The sequence below is a fragment of the Cryptomeria japonica genome, chromosome 9 (genome assembly GCF_030272615.1).
Source record: "Cryptomeria japonica chromosome 9, Sugi_1.0, whole genome shotgun sequence".
NCBI lineage: Eukaryota > Viridiplantae > Streptophyta > Pinopsida > Cupressales > Cupressaceae > Cryptomeria > Cryptomeria japonica.
The window spans coordinates 521,926,089-521,942,375 of record NC_081413.1 but is presented as its reverse complement, the minus strand read 5'-3'; the positions used below and the strand labels follow the sequence as shown (position 1 = coordinate 521,942,375).

The window sequence follows — 16,287 nt, the reverse complement described above, 5'->3', positions numbered from 1 at the left end:
ATGCCATTTCACATTCTTATTTGATGATCTAACGTGCCAAAAAAATGCTTATTGCTAATTTCAAAATATTAGAAAACATACAGAAAGGTAAACCATGATGTCCATGGCATTGTAAATGAAGATGTTTTTGCTCCTTCCCCATGCAAGAAAGGTAAACCATTCCCAAATGAGACCTAATTTCAAAATCTTGCATATATTTCCCAAGTAAATTTACCAAAAATTTGAGTACCAACCTCTTCCAATACTCTACAAAGTCCATGCTAGAAAATTCTCAAACATAATATCTCTAAAGAAATGCACCAGCAATGAAAAAAAGATGAAATAAAATATCCTGCAGAGTGTAACCATCCCATTCCAAAAACTGTGAAAAGAAAACCGTCACACAAAGAGACATTCTTAAAATATGCTTATATCATCAAATAATATTTTGGAGACTCAAAGAACATGAAACCCATTGGCCTGATTACAAAAACCATTGAACAGTTTCTTGCCCCATTTATCATTCTGATACAAGTGTTGATGCCACAATGACATCAAGTACTAACATTAAAAACACAGCATAATAAAATGATATCAAAAGTAGTGAAAAAACTCTAGAGCATTATGTTTGCAATGACTTTTCCTATTGAACCATCCACAATATTGAAATAATCACACATTTGCCTACGTAGAAAATTTTCTAAAAAATTGACAACTGAATACCATGCAAATTAGAATAAATGAATAAAATGTGTCTAAAAGCTATTCATGGTATTAAAGTCCTCTAACTTGACAATGCAGTTCCAAAGGCCTCAAGGTAACAATTCCAGGCCTCCACAAACGTAATGTTCACATAAAAGAATTCATATCTATTGAAATAAACCCCCCTTTTTCTGAATGGAAATTGTATGTACAGCCCAATAATTTACACCATAGCTTGAAATCAATTTGCCTAGGAGCACCTTATATTAGTCTAAAACTTACCTGCAACTATTTGTTACAGTTCCATCTGTTAACTGCCTTATTTGATGGTGACAAACCTTGCAAACACTAGAATATTGTGAGAACAAGGACAAGAACGAAACAAAGTAATTGCTTACAAAAAATACATGTTCAAAGCCATATCAAGCCAAGCAACATTGGTAAGCCAATCCAGATTTGTCCCTCACTACAGTTGAAACAAATATTGGAGTAGGAGCCTACCTCACTATTCACAAGCCAGCTTTGTATCAAAACTACTGAGACAGATAGCAAATGCTTGAAAAGCTGATAATGGGTAGCGATAATCCATTGTGAACATGTCCCTTCCAACCTTACCAAATTGAAGAATAACCTTGTCGTGGTCACTTTGAGACACAGGCTGAGTGGGCTCAGTAGCTGAAACAAGCTGAAAATTCTTAACAGAAGCAACTGTAACACGGCCTCGGAAATTCAAGCACCAGCACTGCAGCTGTTCATGCCACCTTGGAGATTTATTTTTCAAGACCAATGGACCCTCTTTCAAGCTACTATTCATTATAGGTCCAGAGAAAGTACTACTGTCAATCACACCAGACTTAGAACCAAAGTGAGGAAAGGATGCCAAGGAATCTAAACTTAATAATGGACATTCGCTAGGAGTGGGAGCACTGCCTCCTATTTCCATGGCTGAACTTGGGATGGAATCCATTGTACACTGCATGCGCCTTGGGCCCCTTGTTCCCAAGACATTCAATTCATATGCAATATGGGCCACAACATAGCTCCCAGCTGGAACCTTAGGTGACACTTGTCTTGAGCCAACCCGTCGCCCTGCACGACTTGTAGATGCTACTGCGCCACTATGAGGAGGTTGGCTATCATATATTGTGAACTTTGTTCCTAGAAAATTGGACCTGCAAGAAATGACAACAAAAAATGATATATAGAAGGGACTTTCTCAAATTTACCAAAGCTTTTCAGGATTGTGCAGTTAATTTATAATACCAAAATGTCCATTTACATTCCTCCGAATGGTAATTACTACCAATATAACAACACAAAGGTGAAACAGACAGATTATAATAACCTTTATTCTTCTAATCTTCTCTTCTAAAATATGATTCGTGAAAACAGGAATTATTTTAGTTCACTACAATGACTGGGATTGAGATATCACTAGTCCTATTTCTATTTATACATCTGAGATGTCTGTAATTAAGAAGACATATTAAAGCAAAACTAGAGATAGAAAGATGCAGGTTTACCACTACCTTAAAATCAGAGAATAAAAACATATTCAGTCACCTGAGCTTTCCTATGTATGTATTGCTTCCCCTTGACATGTCTTCTGCATCAAGGGAGATAACATAATCTGCACTGGCAGCACGCCTGAATTTACGAGCGGCAAGAAGAAATTTTCCAGTCTCAGCAAGTGCTGCAAAAACAGACCATGAAGGTTAGAGATCAAATCTACATCAATTTTAATCTGTTAAACTCTCCATCAGCATCGTAGATCAGGCAAATAAGATTCATGGTTCATTCATTTTAAAAGTACACCTTTAACTCTATGTTATGTATACCATCTATGAAAATTGTTGGTTTTTAAGTCCCTCTTCCATGTTTAAAGGTCCCATAATGAAAATTAAGAGCACGGAAAATTATTCAAATTTCAAGCAACTGAAGCCAATGGAATAAATGGGCTTAACAGTACAGTTTGAATCACAACTTAATATTCAAGAGATTTTGTTCTTTGATAATACAGCAGAAAGGGTCAAGTAAGATAAGTTCAAATGGTAAATCATCCAGGCTCTTAAATAGCAGAAACCTATGTTCAAATCCCAGGAGAAATCGTAAGTTTACATGCACAAATGTTGAATGTTTTATTGGGTAAACTACAAGAGCCAGTTCTGGTGTGATTTGCCCCAATAGAAAAGGCCAGGTGCAAGTCCTCTGTGAATTCATCCCCAAGGGAAATAAGCAATAGAAACGACAATATAACAGAAAGTGACAAATTTAATGATGGATTTTCAACTAGAATAGAGTTTCTTGGAAAAGCTATCCATGGCCTAGAGGGAGACAAAGAAACCAAGCAGGACGGTAACAACTGTAGATAAACCTAGCAAGCTACAAACTACTGTAAATTAGTTTCATTAACATTGATTTGAAGAATGAAAACTAAACTCAGTTTACTCCATGTCACAAATACTAATGTGAACAATATTATCCACTATATACTAATGTTCAAATGCACCTGAACTAAAATACATAAAGAAACAACAGACCAAGAAACAGTCAGCACACATCATTATTTTATTAGACTTAAAATGTATAAAAATATTAAATTTTGGCATGCTTTTATAGGTTTAATTTTGAGAATGTAGCAATTATCAGATTCACTTTTGCCGCAAGAAGGTGATTTCTGTTAGAGAATGGGTATTGGTCAACATCGCAAAACTTTCAAAAGCTGCCACCATTATCAAAAGTTTGGGCTTCGCCAGAAAGGAACACATTACCTTGCAGAAATAAAAGAATTTCTTGTTGCTGGGAGAAGTAAATATGCTTAGAGACTTGGGACATAGAGAGTTTTGTTTCCTTGAATAAGTAGAAAATACTGGTATTTGCACCCAATTTAAAGTAACAATTATAAATTGGTCATTATGTAATTCAATTCAGATTGATATGACCCCATCATCCTATAAAACTAATAAACCAACTTTATTCCCTTATGTTTGCTTCCTTAATTCATCATCAAATGCGAACCCATTTACACTTTTGCTCATATGGAAAAACAAAATATTGCACATGACTTCCAAGCCAACTCTAAGATCTCAAAACAACCTAAGTTTGGATGACTAGAATCAACTCTAGTGACTTCAACAAACCTAGGCTTAACCATTTTATGTATAGCTCTCTGCCATAGATGAAAATACAAACATCAGAATAGTATGTATAATGTTGCACGCCTGACCAAAAATAAAGAGATTGAAACTACCCACTAGAACAAATTAATTAGAAACAGAGCATTGAAAGCTTACTTGGAGTCAAGCACAAATATAAGTGATAAGTAGATGTAGCCCTATTTCGCTTTATATAACACTGGATCAGAGAGTCTCTTGGTCCGGGCTGTAAATAGAAAGCAAGAACATAATTTTCAATTCAGTAAACAAGACCAGCTATATTTTTTTTCTGAAATATAAAACAACACAAGTGATCATTCGCATAAAGGCTAACATTTACTCATGACTGATTACCATAACAGGACAATTCTTGAAAAACATAAAAACTAACTCATAACTGAACAAAACTTTTAGGTAACAAGGAATAAATCAAAGGTAGCCATACAAATTAAAATAGTTAATTTAATTCTTGATGATACAATCTATCAGGCTTTCAGCCCTAAAAAGAGCTCAGTGAAATGAAACTTATATTAATCTAAAGCATTTCTATCGTGATCAACTTTGTGGTAATTCTCTGTAAAATGTCCAAGATATGTGCAAATACAAATTAGATTGCTGGGAAATTTCATTAAGCTTTCTCTATCATGCTGTCATATTCCCATGTAGACAGCAGGCAATGATTAGAAACATTAAACAATGCATGTACAAAAATATATATATATTCAATACATAAATTATTTTTACCACTTAAAATACATTTTATCTTAACTAGTAATGAAAGGATGCGTCCATTCCCAAGCCACCTCCGGAATAGACACCACGTTTCAAAGGGAATCGCGTGGTTTCAAAGAGGTATAAAACCGCACCCCAAAGAAACACAAGAGAGGGAGTGACAAGGAGAGAAGGACAAGGAGAAGCATCCAACAGGTAACTTCATTACTCAGTAATAATATTTATTTCAGTTTTCATAATTTATGATGCCTAGACAACCATGAGGACTGCCCTGGGAATGCATCAGTCAGCAGACGATGTGCAAGGGCTAGGTGCTGGTTCTTCCCAGCGATGAAGAACCAGCGCCTAGTAAGCATTCCTTCCCATCACCAGTAGGCTGGTACGTCCCTAGGCCAATCTGCTTAAATGTCGAAATGTTGAAGTATGTTTTGTGCCAGTTGTATTAAATCTATTTTCATTCCTCATATAACAGTAATTAATATAATTTAACTAGTGACCCAGATTAATTGCTAAATCGGTTCCATGCCTAAAAATGCCTTACCAAATGAACTAAGCACATCTATAATATACAAAAGGGTAAAATGAACTTAATCTTCACGCTAGATAGGTAACCTGCAATATCAGGTTTAGAATGCTGCATTAAAATACACTTTAGTGATAGACAAAAGAATAAAAATAATTCATTCATTCTCAGACACAACTAATATGTAGAGAAAAGGAATACAAATTAATGATAGTCATGTTTTTGCAACTAGGCACAAATATAATGAATTAGTCCCTACAAATTTATATATAATGGATAAATGTTAACCAAGTAATATAGTCATGAATCTATGTTTTATGTATGCATTTGTTATCTTCCTAATATTCTCTGTTTGTTGGTACATTCAAGATAATGAGTGCAAGCCAGGGGTATGCTGGGCCCATCCTCAGGTGGCCCTATTAGCCCTAAGAGACGGGCTAAGAGACGGGATGGGTTTGGATGGGTAACCCAGCCAACCTGGAAAATCCTCAAAATCTAGAATGGGTCGTGTAAGTATTTTGTGCTGCAATAATTATGCCACCGATCTAATATTACTGCTGACATAAAATAAAATATCTAAATGTTGCAGGAAACCGTAATTTCCTTTTGTGGCCCTAAATCCAACCTTCGGTGGATAGATCAGGCCCTAATTATCAGAAAGGCAAGGCAGGTACAGCAAAGGTTCTTTACACATGCATGAAAAAACAGTAAATGTTTTTTTCCACAAAATTGCTTATGCCATCTTCTTGCTTTCCTCGTAAATCACAACTCTCCTGAACCTGTGGATTAGATTCTTCAGAAAATTTAGAGCATATTCCAATATGCCTTCAATCTATGAAAGACCATCATGGATAAATAATTAATAAACTTGAGGAAATGTTTTTGCAAATTATCGCATATGAAAATTGAAATAAAACATTTCGGACCACTTCATGTCCCAGACGAATGATAAGACACTGAAATCTGATTACAACAAGAGACAGAGAGTCAATTACCATCACTTAATTATTTTCTTCACAATTAATGATTTAAATGCCTAGCACTAATTTTTTTATGTGTTTAATTATTAGTGAATGATAAGATTAGTTATCATGTCTCTTCATTTTCATTTATTCTCTACATGAACTATCACTAGGAGCAAAGCCCGTGATGAGATTCATTACTTCCCATGTACCCTCGATGTGTACAAGTGAAGCAAATTTTCTTTTCTTCCCAAGATAAATAAAAATAACTAAGTCAAAAAAAAAGTTGCAACATCAAATTTTTTAGAAATTTGTTTAAGGCACACCCTAGGCACTGAACCATATGCAATGCAGAAACACAAGTCTGCTTCATAAAACGAAATGCAACAGCTCAAAAGAAAATTTAAATTAAATTCACAGAGAACAAAGCAGACTCAAGTCGTTCCAAGGATATTCAAAGCTTTGTGCACCCTGTATTCTGTACCAGAACCTACTGTTTACCATCTCATGCTATCTTTTAATCATCCTTGATGTAGCCATGGATGGGGGATCCAAATAAGGGCAGACTTTTCCTTGCAACTAGACCATACAACCCCGCAAACTTAGACTCAAAGAATGAAATGAGCTGCCCACACAAATCCCATTCCAAATCACACCCTCATAACTGAAACAAGACCCAACTCAGCCTATCAATGAAACCCTTAAATGGATCACGACATCCATCCTGACAACCAAAATTTCAATCAGAAAAATCACACCCATTTGTTTATTTATAAACACACTTATGAATACATCAAAAACACAACAATTTGCAGATCAGAATCTGATATAAAAGTCAGAATACATCCAAATATTTGATGATTTTGAGGACAACATATACAAATCATTGGACTTTATTACTCAAAGTTTGAAAGCAGTCCATAATGGTTCCACGCTTTAACATGCCCAAACAACACATAAATTGGCAATCTCTCAACCCATACGCAATCCTTGAATGCTTTATTTGCGGACCTTACATGTAAAATACAGCCCAATAATCAACCCAATCCTACAATAAGATTCACAACACTATAAAATAATGTGAACAAATTTTCTCCTCACAAAACACAATTTCCAACCCTTGAAAATGTCAAAACCACACAAGAGTCTCAAATCTTCAAATGCAGCAACACCCTGCAAAAACAACTTCAAATATGATTCCTCTTTAGTCTCCCCTCTTCTGGGTACACCCCAATTCTCTCATATCAGCTCCCAATAACCTGCAAACAAAGAATATTGCTCTCTCCTAGAACCTTACATTTTCAAATCTGAATGAGGGGTTTTATACACCTCTCCAAATGTAGTGCTAAAATGAGAAACTTCATGAAAGAAAATGTGAATCCAAGCCAATGTAACTCCGTGGTGAGGCACCATTCTCAAGGATGATTTATAACTTCTCCACATGTGAGCACCTCATTCAAGAAAAATACCATGCAAATGATTGCCAAACATGCAAGAGGCTCTCACCATCCTGAGCATCCTCATAAGAAATGTGACTCTTCAACTTCCACAGGGTGTTATAAACAAGTGTAGTAGTATAAAATGGGGCCTTCCAAGATTCCAACCAAAGGTGAACATACAAAAGAGAGGGAAAACATTTGAATTTGAATTTTTAAATAATAGTGATTGCCTCCTACACCTAGAAACACAAGGTTAGTTCGTGAAAAACACAACCTACAACCAAAAAAAAGAGTGATTGATGATGATGGCTAGACCCTTGAGATACTTTTGCATCAATCTCTAAAAATGAAAGCACACTACTTGAAACAAAAACACAAGAACAAAATATCTTGTTGCAGGTGGAACCTTGTTCACTATAAAAAATATTTTTGGTTAATGCAAACTGCTTGACCCCTAAGAAGCTCCTTACATCAATCCTAATCTAAGTTACCGGGTTTGGCACCAAAAGTCCAGATGCGTGTCTAGGTTCATGCAAAGTCCCATGCGGCTTTCGGATCGCTGCGGATACGTTTCTCACTATGATGTTTCTATGTCCACGCAAGTTTATCAAGGAAATATAACAATCAACAAAGAATAAAAATAGCTCTGAACTCCCAAACCCTAGGAGCACACAGAGCCATTAGGACGCTGCACATTACATATCTAAGCCTTCCATGGCCCCACTAAACATTTCAGATGCATTGTGAGCCAACAAAACATAATAGACCTCAAACCAAAGGCATCTGTGAGAAAAGATAGATACATAACCATCACAATCAAAACAACTAACCCTCCAACTTGGGACGGTATCGAGCTCCAAGAAAAGACACCCAAACCACCAAGGCCAAAGCTTTGAAACTCCATCAGTTCAACCACATTTAAATAGAGCAAAGAGGCATCACAATACTGGACTAACCAAAACGAGGCAGTACATCATATGCCCAAAAAGAAAGAGACCACGACATCGAAGGCTGAAAATTGATATCCTACTCAGCAGTGGTGACTATGTTATATAAAGGTTAAATTTTAAAGTTTTTAATAAATTGAATCCTCCTCAACAAAGAAAAAAATCTTAGTGGTGTAATATTTTGAAGTCAATGCATAGGCAAGAAGATATAGAAGGGTGGTCATTTTGTTCCATCACTCAATACAAATTACTTGCACCTATTTAAATAAATATTCTTTAGGATCTTGTTCTTTCTCATGTTCTTTCTCATTTATGACAGTCTTCATCTCCTAAATTATTGAGTCAATGTTTGTATACCTCCCAAACATGGCTCATCCACATCAATATAACAAATCATACTCAAGTTGGACTCAATGAAACTAAGATATTCCACACGATCCCACCAAGTGTCATCCAAGACTTATGATGACCTTCATATTCTCAATTATTGAGTCAATGTCATTGCATACCTCTCCCAAACATTGTTTATCCACCTCAATATGATGGATCATGCTCACACTTCACTTGGTGAACCTGAGATATTCCACAAAGATCTCACCAAGAGTCATCCAAGACCCATGTACTTAATATTTGTTGCATTCTCATTATTGGATTTCCTCCATACAAACCAAAGTCGGCTAATGAACATACTATAAAGTGCCTCACACCTTCACAAGTCATCTCAAGAATAATCAAGTCTCTAAAACTTATCTGAAGATAAAAATTAAAAACAAAGAAGGAAACATCTAGAAGTTTGAAAAAATAAATTACTAAGTGATATAAAGTTGAATTGTGAAACTTACCTTATGCAAGTCCAATTTTAAGAATGATCTAAACATGCTCTATGAAACGTGTTGGTTGGTGCTCAACATTTGTATCCATTTGCCTTAGCATTCAACTATTTGATCCAGTCAATTTTGTTGCCCATCTTTTGTAGCATTAGTTTCAGCAAGCGGACAACAAAAGGCTTCCAAAAGATGTGAATAACATGTCTCAACCAACAAACCAACCACTCTACAATTTTTTAGATTGTTTATTATGACTTTGACAACACCATTGCACCCAATTCCTCAATGGCCCCTATGAGAATGTCAACAATAAATTGCCCTTTATATGGCCCTAGGGCATTGCAACCACATTGATCAAGGGTCAATTTTTGGCATTGTTTCATCCACTGTAAATGATAGACACGTCCATCTCGACACAAAAATCCCTAACAAGCTTAACTGGATCTTCTACAAATTTCAACTCCTTTGCCAATAAAGTGCTACACACCTTCTCATAACCCAGGGCCTTGTACCTTTTTGGAGCCTTATTCATTTTGTTCACCAATTCCTATCAATATGGTGAATGACAATGTTGAAATCCAAACCACTTGCTTAAATGCATCTTGTAATGTGTTGATTGGCAGCCTCTTGGAATTCATTTTAAAATGCCTTTTCCAATGGTCTCTTTCCTCCTATTATATGAAACAAGCTCTTCTTGATGTGTAGCCAAAAAGGTGGCTTTCAACAACTTCAAAAACAGCTGGCAAAACAGGGGCCTCATTGCTCAAGACCCTTTCCTTGCCAAAGGAACACCTATTCTATGTGCAATTGCTTCTTCTACTTTGTCCTATTATAATGTATTCCATCACTTTAGATGTTGACAAGGTTGTACCCCTCTTACTTGGGCATGCTTCGATGCACATTCCAGTCATACAACACAAATGGACTTTCACCTAGCTATATGAGCTTACATTCTCCGAAACACACCCATTATAAATCCAAACATAACCCCCACCACCTAAAACCAAATGTAAAATGTCAACATAACTACACAAAGATGAATTTGAGTTCATTTTGGAGTGAGATTGACCAACAAAGCTAGAACTGACTGCCATTGTGATTCTTGTGGCAACAAGATTGAAAAACAACACATTCCAAACAAGTGAAAACAAAAAATATATATATATACATTCTAACTTATTTAATATTTTAAACATAGAAGGATGAAAATAATACAATTAAACAAAACATAAAAGTCCATGGGTAAAAGAAGAAGAAAAAAAAACCAAAAAAATATACCTCACTTAACAGTGAATGGGTACTTGCACGTGCATGGGAATAGCAATCCAACTGCTTTGGAACGTTACAATCATCAACCTTTAGCTCTATTTGTGTAATAAGAAGAAAAAAGGAAGTTCAGCAAGTATATCTGATTTGTGTCTTTTGTGTTCAAAATACGGTAAACTGAGTTTTTTTCCTGTTTCAAAGTGGTTTAGATGTCACATTTAAGGTTATAGCTATTGTTTTGCAGTTGAATAGTCAACCTAGGAGGCTAAAAATCAAAAAATATTACAAAATTTATAAAAACCCCATTTTTAAGCCAGGTTCTGAGTGGGTCCTGCAAGACAGACCCATATTTGCCTGGCCTGATCTGTTTTGCAGGACCTTGTACAGCCCCACGAGGGATCCAGACCTATACCTGGGCAAGGTTCAAACTGGACCCAGATCTGGGGGTTTCCAAGAACAAACTTGCAACATAGAAATAATAACCTAACCAAAGACAGGGCTACAGTCAAGCCCTTTGTTATCAGAAGAATTGCCATTACATAAATACATAGGGTTCCACTTCTTTTGTAAGCACTGGGGATAATGACAGTATGTTATAAACAAACTTTAGATTGATGAAACCTCTTCTATACAGTGGTGCTACCAAGCCATACTAATCCCCCCCTTTGTTCCCTGTAAAACCTGCTTCTACTTTGTGCCATGATTATGAAGTTATGAACAGATAAAGTGACATAGCATCTCCTTATCTAAGTTCCCATTAGAGAGGGACAACCTAAGCATTCAATTAATTAAGACAAAATCTGATGTGCTTATGCAAATTCTAATCCATTGACAAATGGCAAACATGTTGCATTCATCAAAAAAATCCATTGTATCAGTTGCCAATTTCTCCTGTGAAGTACTTTTGACATCTCCGAGTGGATCGGTATGTTGTTCCATTAATCTCACAAGTGAAACATACTTCAAAAAATATTATGAAAACAGAAAAACAATAACTCCTCTATTTAAAACTTTGAATTTTAGTTTTGAAAAACTATATGGCACATTGTGTACTTGTTTTCTATTATCATATTCCCCATTTGGAGAATTCTATAACATTTTATATTCCTATACTTCGCTTGTATTTTCTATATGTTTCCTATCCCTTACTTCCACTATCCCTTGAAACTTGGATGGCCTCTCTGGCCATCCTTAAACTTGTCCTTCTGTCTCCATCCTTGTTGCAGCCCTGTCTATAGAAATCAGAAAACCTAGACACCCTGAAAAATGTAGCAACCCAGGAAAACCCCTCAGGCTACAACTACAAATATTTAGCAATACCAAATAGTCCAGAAAACAGAAAAAATAGAACACGATAATACATTATGACAAAATGCAGCAGGTAAACAAAGCAGAGGAAATTGTTTTAATTTCATAAAAGAAAATCCAGACATAATATGGTAGGGTTCCACAGATTCAACAGAGGATCCATATTTTGTAATAGCAAAGAAAAGTAATAGAGACAACTACTTTAGCCTTAGAAGCCTGAAACAAAAAGATGTGTAGTTTGCATTGCTCAATCTCCCACCTCCTCTGCATCTTCTTGAGGAGTATCAGTCTTTTCCTTAAAACCAAGCCAATCCTAATCTCCCAAAAACCAAACAACTATGATTTTTTAGATATATATTTAAAAAAATATGAATCCAAGAAAATCTGTGAAAAAACAGACAGAACTAACTTCACTATATTAAATACAAGCAAATATTCATTTTAATCACAATGAAACCTTTAAAAAAAAAATACAACTGCCACATCAATCTGTGCCTTTGTGTCAATCACCAAAACTAAAGGTGATGAAGGCCAAAACAAATGAACTGACATATCAATAAGAATAATGATAAGCAAAACAGCTCATAACTGGAACAGTTTCCACAATAAGAAAAGGGTTACCTAATAGGCCCTATTTATTTCCTCAACGAAAAATGCACTTATCTGGTCTTTCCTAAATCAATAAACAAGTGCCATGTACTCGCTAGAACCTGCCTCAAATTTACTATTATAGTTTATTTAGTTTGTAAAAATAATTTGCTTGTAGAAATAACACCATTCACAATAAATTGCTAAATATAGATTTATCTGAGTCTTGAGATATGCCCCAGATTTAGGGTACATGATTGTTGGTTGGATTGATAGGCATTACATTAAAATAAACATTATGAGAACTTTAATATATCAATTTTGATTGTTTCATATTGTGTTATTTAATTAAAAGTTAGAGCAAATCAATTGCTATAATACACTGCCTTCAGCAAGCGCTAGCATATAAGTAAATATGATGCATCAAGAGACAATTATGAGCTTCCAAAAGAAAGAACCCCTTGGTACTATAAGGAAGAAGCTAAAAGAATTCTCTCGATGTAGAATCTACACCACTAGGCATCTTAAAATCTATATTAATTTAATGAAACCTTTTAATGATACGATATATCATAAAATGGCCACTTCCTGCAATATTTTTAAGATTGAGATTGAACTCCACAGACCACAAAACTGTTCAAGTTTTATTTTCCTCTAAAATTGTCCACCGAACTCAAGATGAATATGCTATATCATTGAAATATATTTTCCATCTTCCTTGGCGTATTCTCTGAAAGTTGTGTGCAAAATTCCCCCAGTTGAATGATTACAACAGATAATTTAATATGCTGGAACATTATTCAATATCTCCTGGTATTATACTTCACATCTTCGTAGTACAATGATGCATACTTGTAAATTTTCTTAGGAAAGGTGAAATAACGGTACTTCATAGGTAAGTCCCTCGTTTTCCTGTAGATGTAAACATCTAAACTCAAGGTCATAATCATATGATAAGCATCCATATTCAAACTTATGATCATAAAGAGTGGAGCATTCCAAAATCTGTCATCAAGACTAGAACACTCTCTAAATGCCTCAGAACTCAATGAAACCTGTAGATAAGTTTCGTATGCATCCTGAGTTTGAGATTCAAATATACATTGCACAGTTCATTTGCCGGGCATTTTGACGGTCAGTACAAGATGTGTGTTTGTAGTGATAGACTCGTTGGATGATATTATGGATTGGAAATTTGGATGTATAATAGAGCAGAACATTCAGTTTCATAAGCCAGTTACTGGATTAATACCTGTTCCTTTGAATTTCCTTCTGAAATTTTTGTGCAAATTTTATAACATAGTGGTGTTGCAACAAATCAGATCTTGGACCTTAACAAATTCACTGACCTACCAAATAGCACTGAATAGTTCAAATCTGATTGTCATGTGAACATATCATATTGTATAACAAAACTTCTTCTATTTTAAGGGATAAATACATTAAGGCATTTCACATTTCAGTTGAATGGGGAAGACATCTTAATTTTAAAAGTTACCAAGTTGTATTTGATTTCATAATAAGAACTCCTCTGGTTGCAAATATTTCTGGGCACTTTGAATTCTAGCACTACTTAATTTATAAATTTGAGTTGCCACTGTTAAAACTTAAAAGAGTTGCCTCTGATTTGATTGCTCCCGTTTGCTGATATTGACTTCCTTTGGGCATTTGTGGATGTTAATTTTCTATGTAGTTTAATTTTGAAAACATCTGCCCATTAATCAGAGCAAAGCATATTCAGTGTAACTAGCATACACAATGAGCACATCTGCGCATATAATCAGAGCAAAGCACAATCAATGTAACTATCATACACAATTAGCCCGTCCGGTGATGCTCCATGTTTTCCAACAACTGAAACCATTAGTTGATCTTACAGTACACATTTAATACGCTCTTCAAAAATATTAATGACTTCCAATGCCACTTGCTAAGGCAAATAAACAGAGTGTATAGGGGAGAGGAGCCCATAGTGTAGCAGGGTCCAATAGTGAGGATGGTAGTTGGGCACAATTAGCTTTATAGTGGAGCACAAAAACTGGCATGTTAATACTTACCTTCAAAAAGATTTCAGTAAATCTAAAAAAGCAACCAATTATGTGATGCCACATCAGCAAACCAATAAACATGGCTTAGTGCACAGCTATGGGTCTTACTTTTTTGGGGGACCATTTTGGACACCATAGCAAAAAAGCATGTTGATGTGGCATCATATTTGACCATGTGAACTCAAAACCAAAAATTTTAAGTAAGGGACTTGACAAGTAAGCAGTTGTATAAAATTGAGAGTGATTTGAAATATCAATGGCAGATTTATTTTAAGAGCCACAAAGTTAGGGTGCTCCAATATAGGACCCCAAACCCTATATGTTGTTCAACAGACTATCTGCAATCGTTCAGTCTTTTCCCATGAAAGATATATTAACAGTTTGTACTTCAATTCGTGCAGACTTTATGGGACCAGTACCTTACAATCGTCCCTCCAACACATACCATAAGGCCTAGGACGCTGAAAATATATACGTGCAAATTACTTAATAGTAATTACAGGCTGCATTCGGCGAAGAGTTTACGCATGTTGTTATTTCACTTTTATGTACAAATGACCAACTAAACTACAAACAGACGTATGTGTGCGATCCCGTAGTTACTAGAACGCGGGGCAAAGGTTCCCCCACGATGTTATTTTGCTTCTAAAAGCAAAACCTACAGCAAAGGACCGAAACGCACTTGAACAGCAAGTGTCCTACATCAATATCTTCGGGTTTTAAAATCGTGCCCGTTCTCCATGAAGAAGCTAGGTTTTGTAATGAAAATAAAAAATGAGAGGCATGCTCTCCTCGCTAAGGAAACTACAGCGCCCAAAATTTGATCTCGTTGCCCTTGATTTGTTCTTTGTGGACTGAACAAGTGGAAGGAGCAAAAGCTTAAATACCCAGCACGTCATTTATTATTCGGGACATGCAAGTCCCCAAATAATACGCACACAAGATGCAAACTGTTAAATTTTGGGCCGTAGATGTCAGAAAATTTGATCTCGTTGCCCCTGATTTGTTCTTTGTCCACTGAAGAAGCAGAAGGAGCAAAGCTTAAATACCCAGCACGTTGTTTATTACTCGGGACATGCAAATCCCCAAATAATACCCACACAACATGCAGACTGTTTAATTTTGAGTCGTGGCCGTCAGCCATGGATTTGTTTTCCCCTAAACTACACAGCTAGTAGGCGGTCGTAAAATAAATTCATTTTTAGCTTGGAATTGAGGACTTAAAGTTGGGAAAACAACATTGCCCCCATGAAAAAAGAAAAAAAGGAAATAATTTAACCTGCTTGAGAGACAGAGGAAAAGTGAGCTTCCCGCAGAGTTGAGGCGTCTTAACAATGTCCTTCGCAATGAGGCGCCAGCTTCGACAGACCCCAGCGCAGGCGACGACATGTTTCCTAGCAGGCCAGGTGCCCTCGCTCTCCTCGATCCTCGACAACACATCTCTCAGCAGCTCGGCCGGCATGTTGGCCCATGGGCTCTGCTGCAAAACAACATTGTTCTTGTAATTGCTGTCATACACGGCGCTCTGCGATCGGCATCTGAGACTGTAGGACAACTTCCTGTCCAAACCCCTCCGAGAAATACTTCCAAATCCATCTCTCACGTCCTGCAGAATGCTTCTGAACGACATCTTTCTTCCAACTGATCAGCCCCCAAACTCATCCATTCAAACCCTCGTTTCCTCCTGTACAGAAGCCTACCAAACTATAAAGCCCAATACTTCGCAAAGTCAACCCTCCTTTGACAAACTGGCCATGGCGAGCGCAAGAAAATGCACGGGGTCTTCTGAGTTGCGTATGAGTGTGACCAAA

The 16,287-nt window shown here is 36.2% G+C and overlaps 1 protein-coding gene across 3 annotated transcripts in view; it reads right to left on the bottom strand.

The window, feature by feature from the left end:
* Nucleotides 1-729: 729 nt before the first annotated feature.
* The window catches only part of LOC131066890 (tubby-like F-box protein 6), a 15,683-nt gene continuing 125 nt past the window's right edge, over nucleotides 730-16,287 (bottom strand). Inside the window, exons 1-5 of one of the 3 annotated variants that reach the window (XM_058001761.2) lie at nucleotides 15,756-16,287; nucleotides 3,975-4,062; nucleotides 2,245-2,374; nucleotides 1,183-1,853; nucleotides 730-1,029 (exon numbers count right to left, since the gene is read on the bottom strand). The exon at nucleotides 15,756-16,287 is cut by the window's right edge and continues 125 nt beyond it. In XM_058001761.2, the coding sequence (XP_057857744.1) occupies nucleotides 1,187-1,853; nucleotides 2,245-2,374; nucleotides 3,975-4,062; nucleotides 15,756-16,106 (1,236 nt within the window). In that variant the 5' untranslated portion in view covers nucleotides 16,107-16,287 and the 3' untranslated portion in view covers nucleotides 730-1,029; nucleotides 1,183-1,186. Of the gene's footprint in view, nucleotides 1,854-2,244; nucleotides 2,375-3,974; nucleotides 4,063-15,755 lie in introns of all 3 variants that reach the window. The other 2 variants (XM_058001762.2, XM_058001760.2) reach the window with 2 other exon arrangements.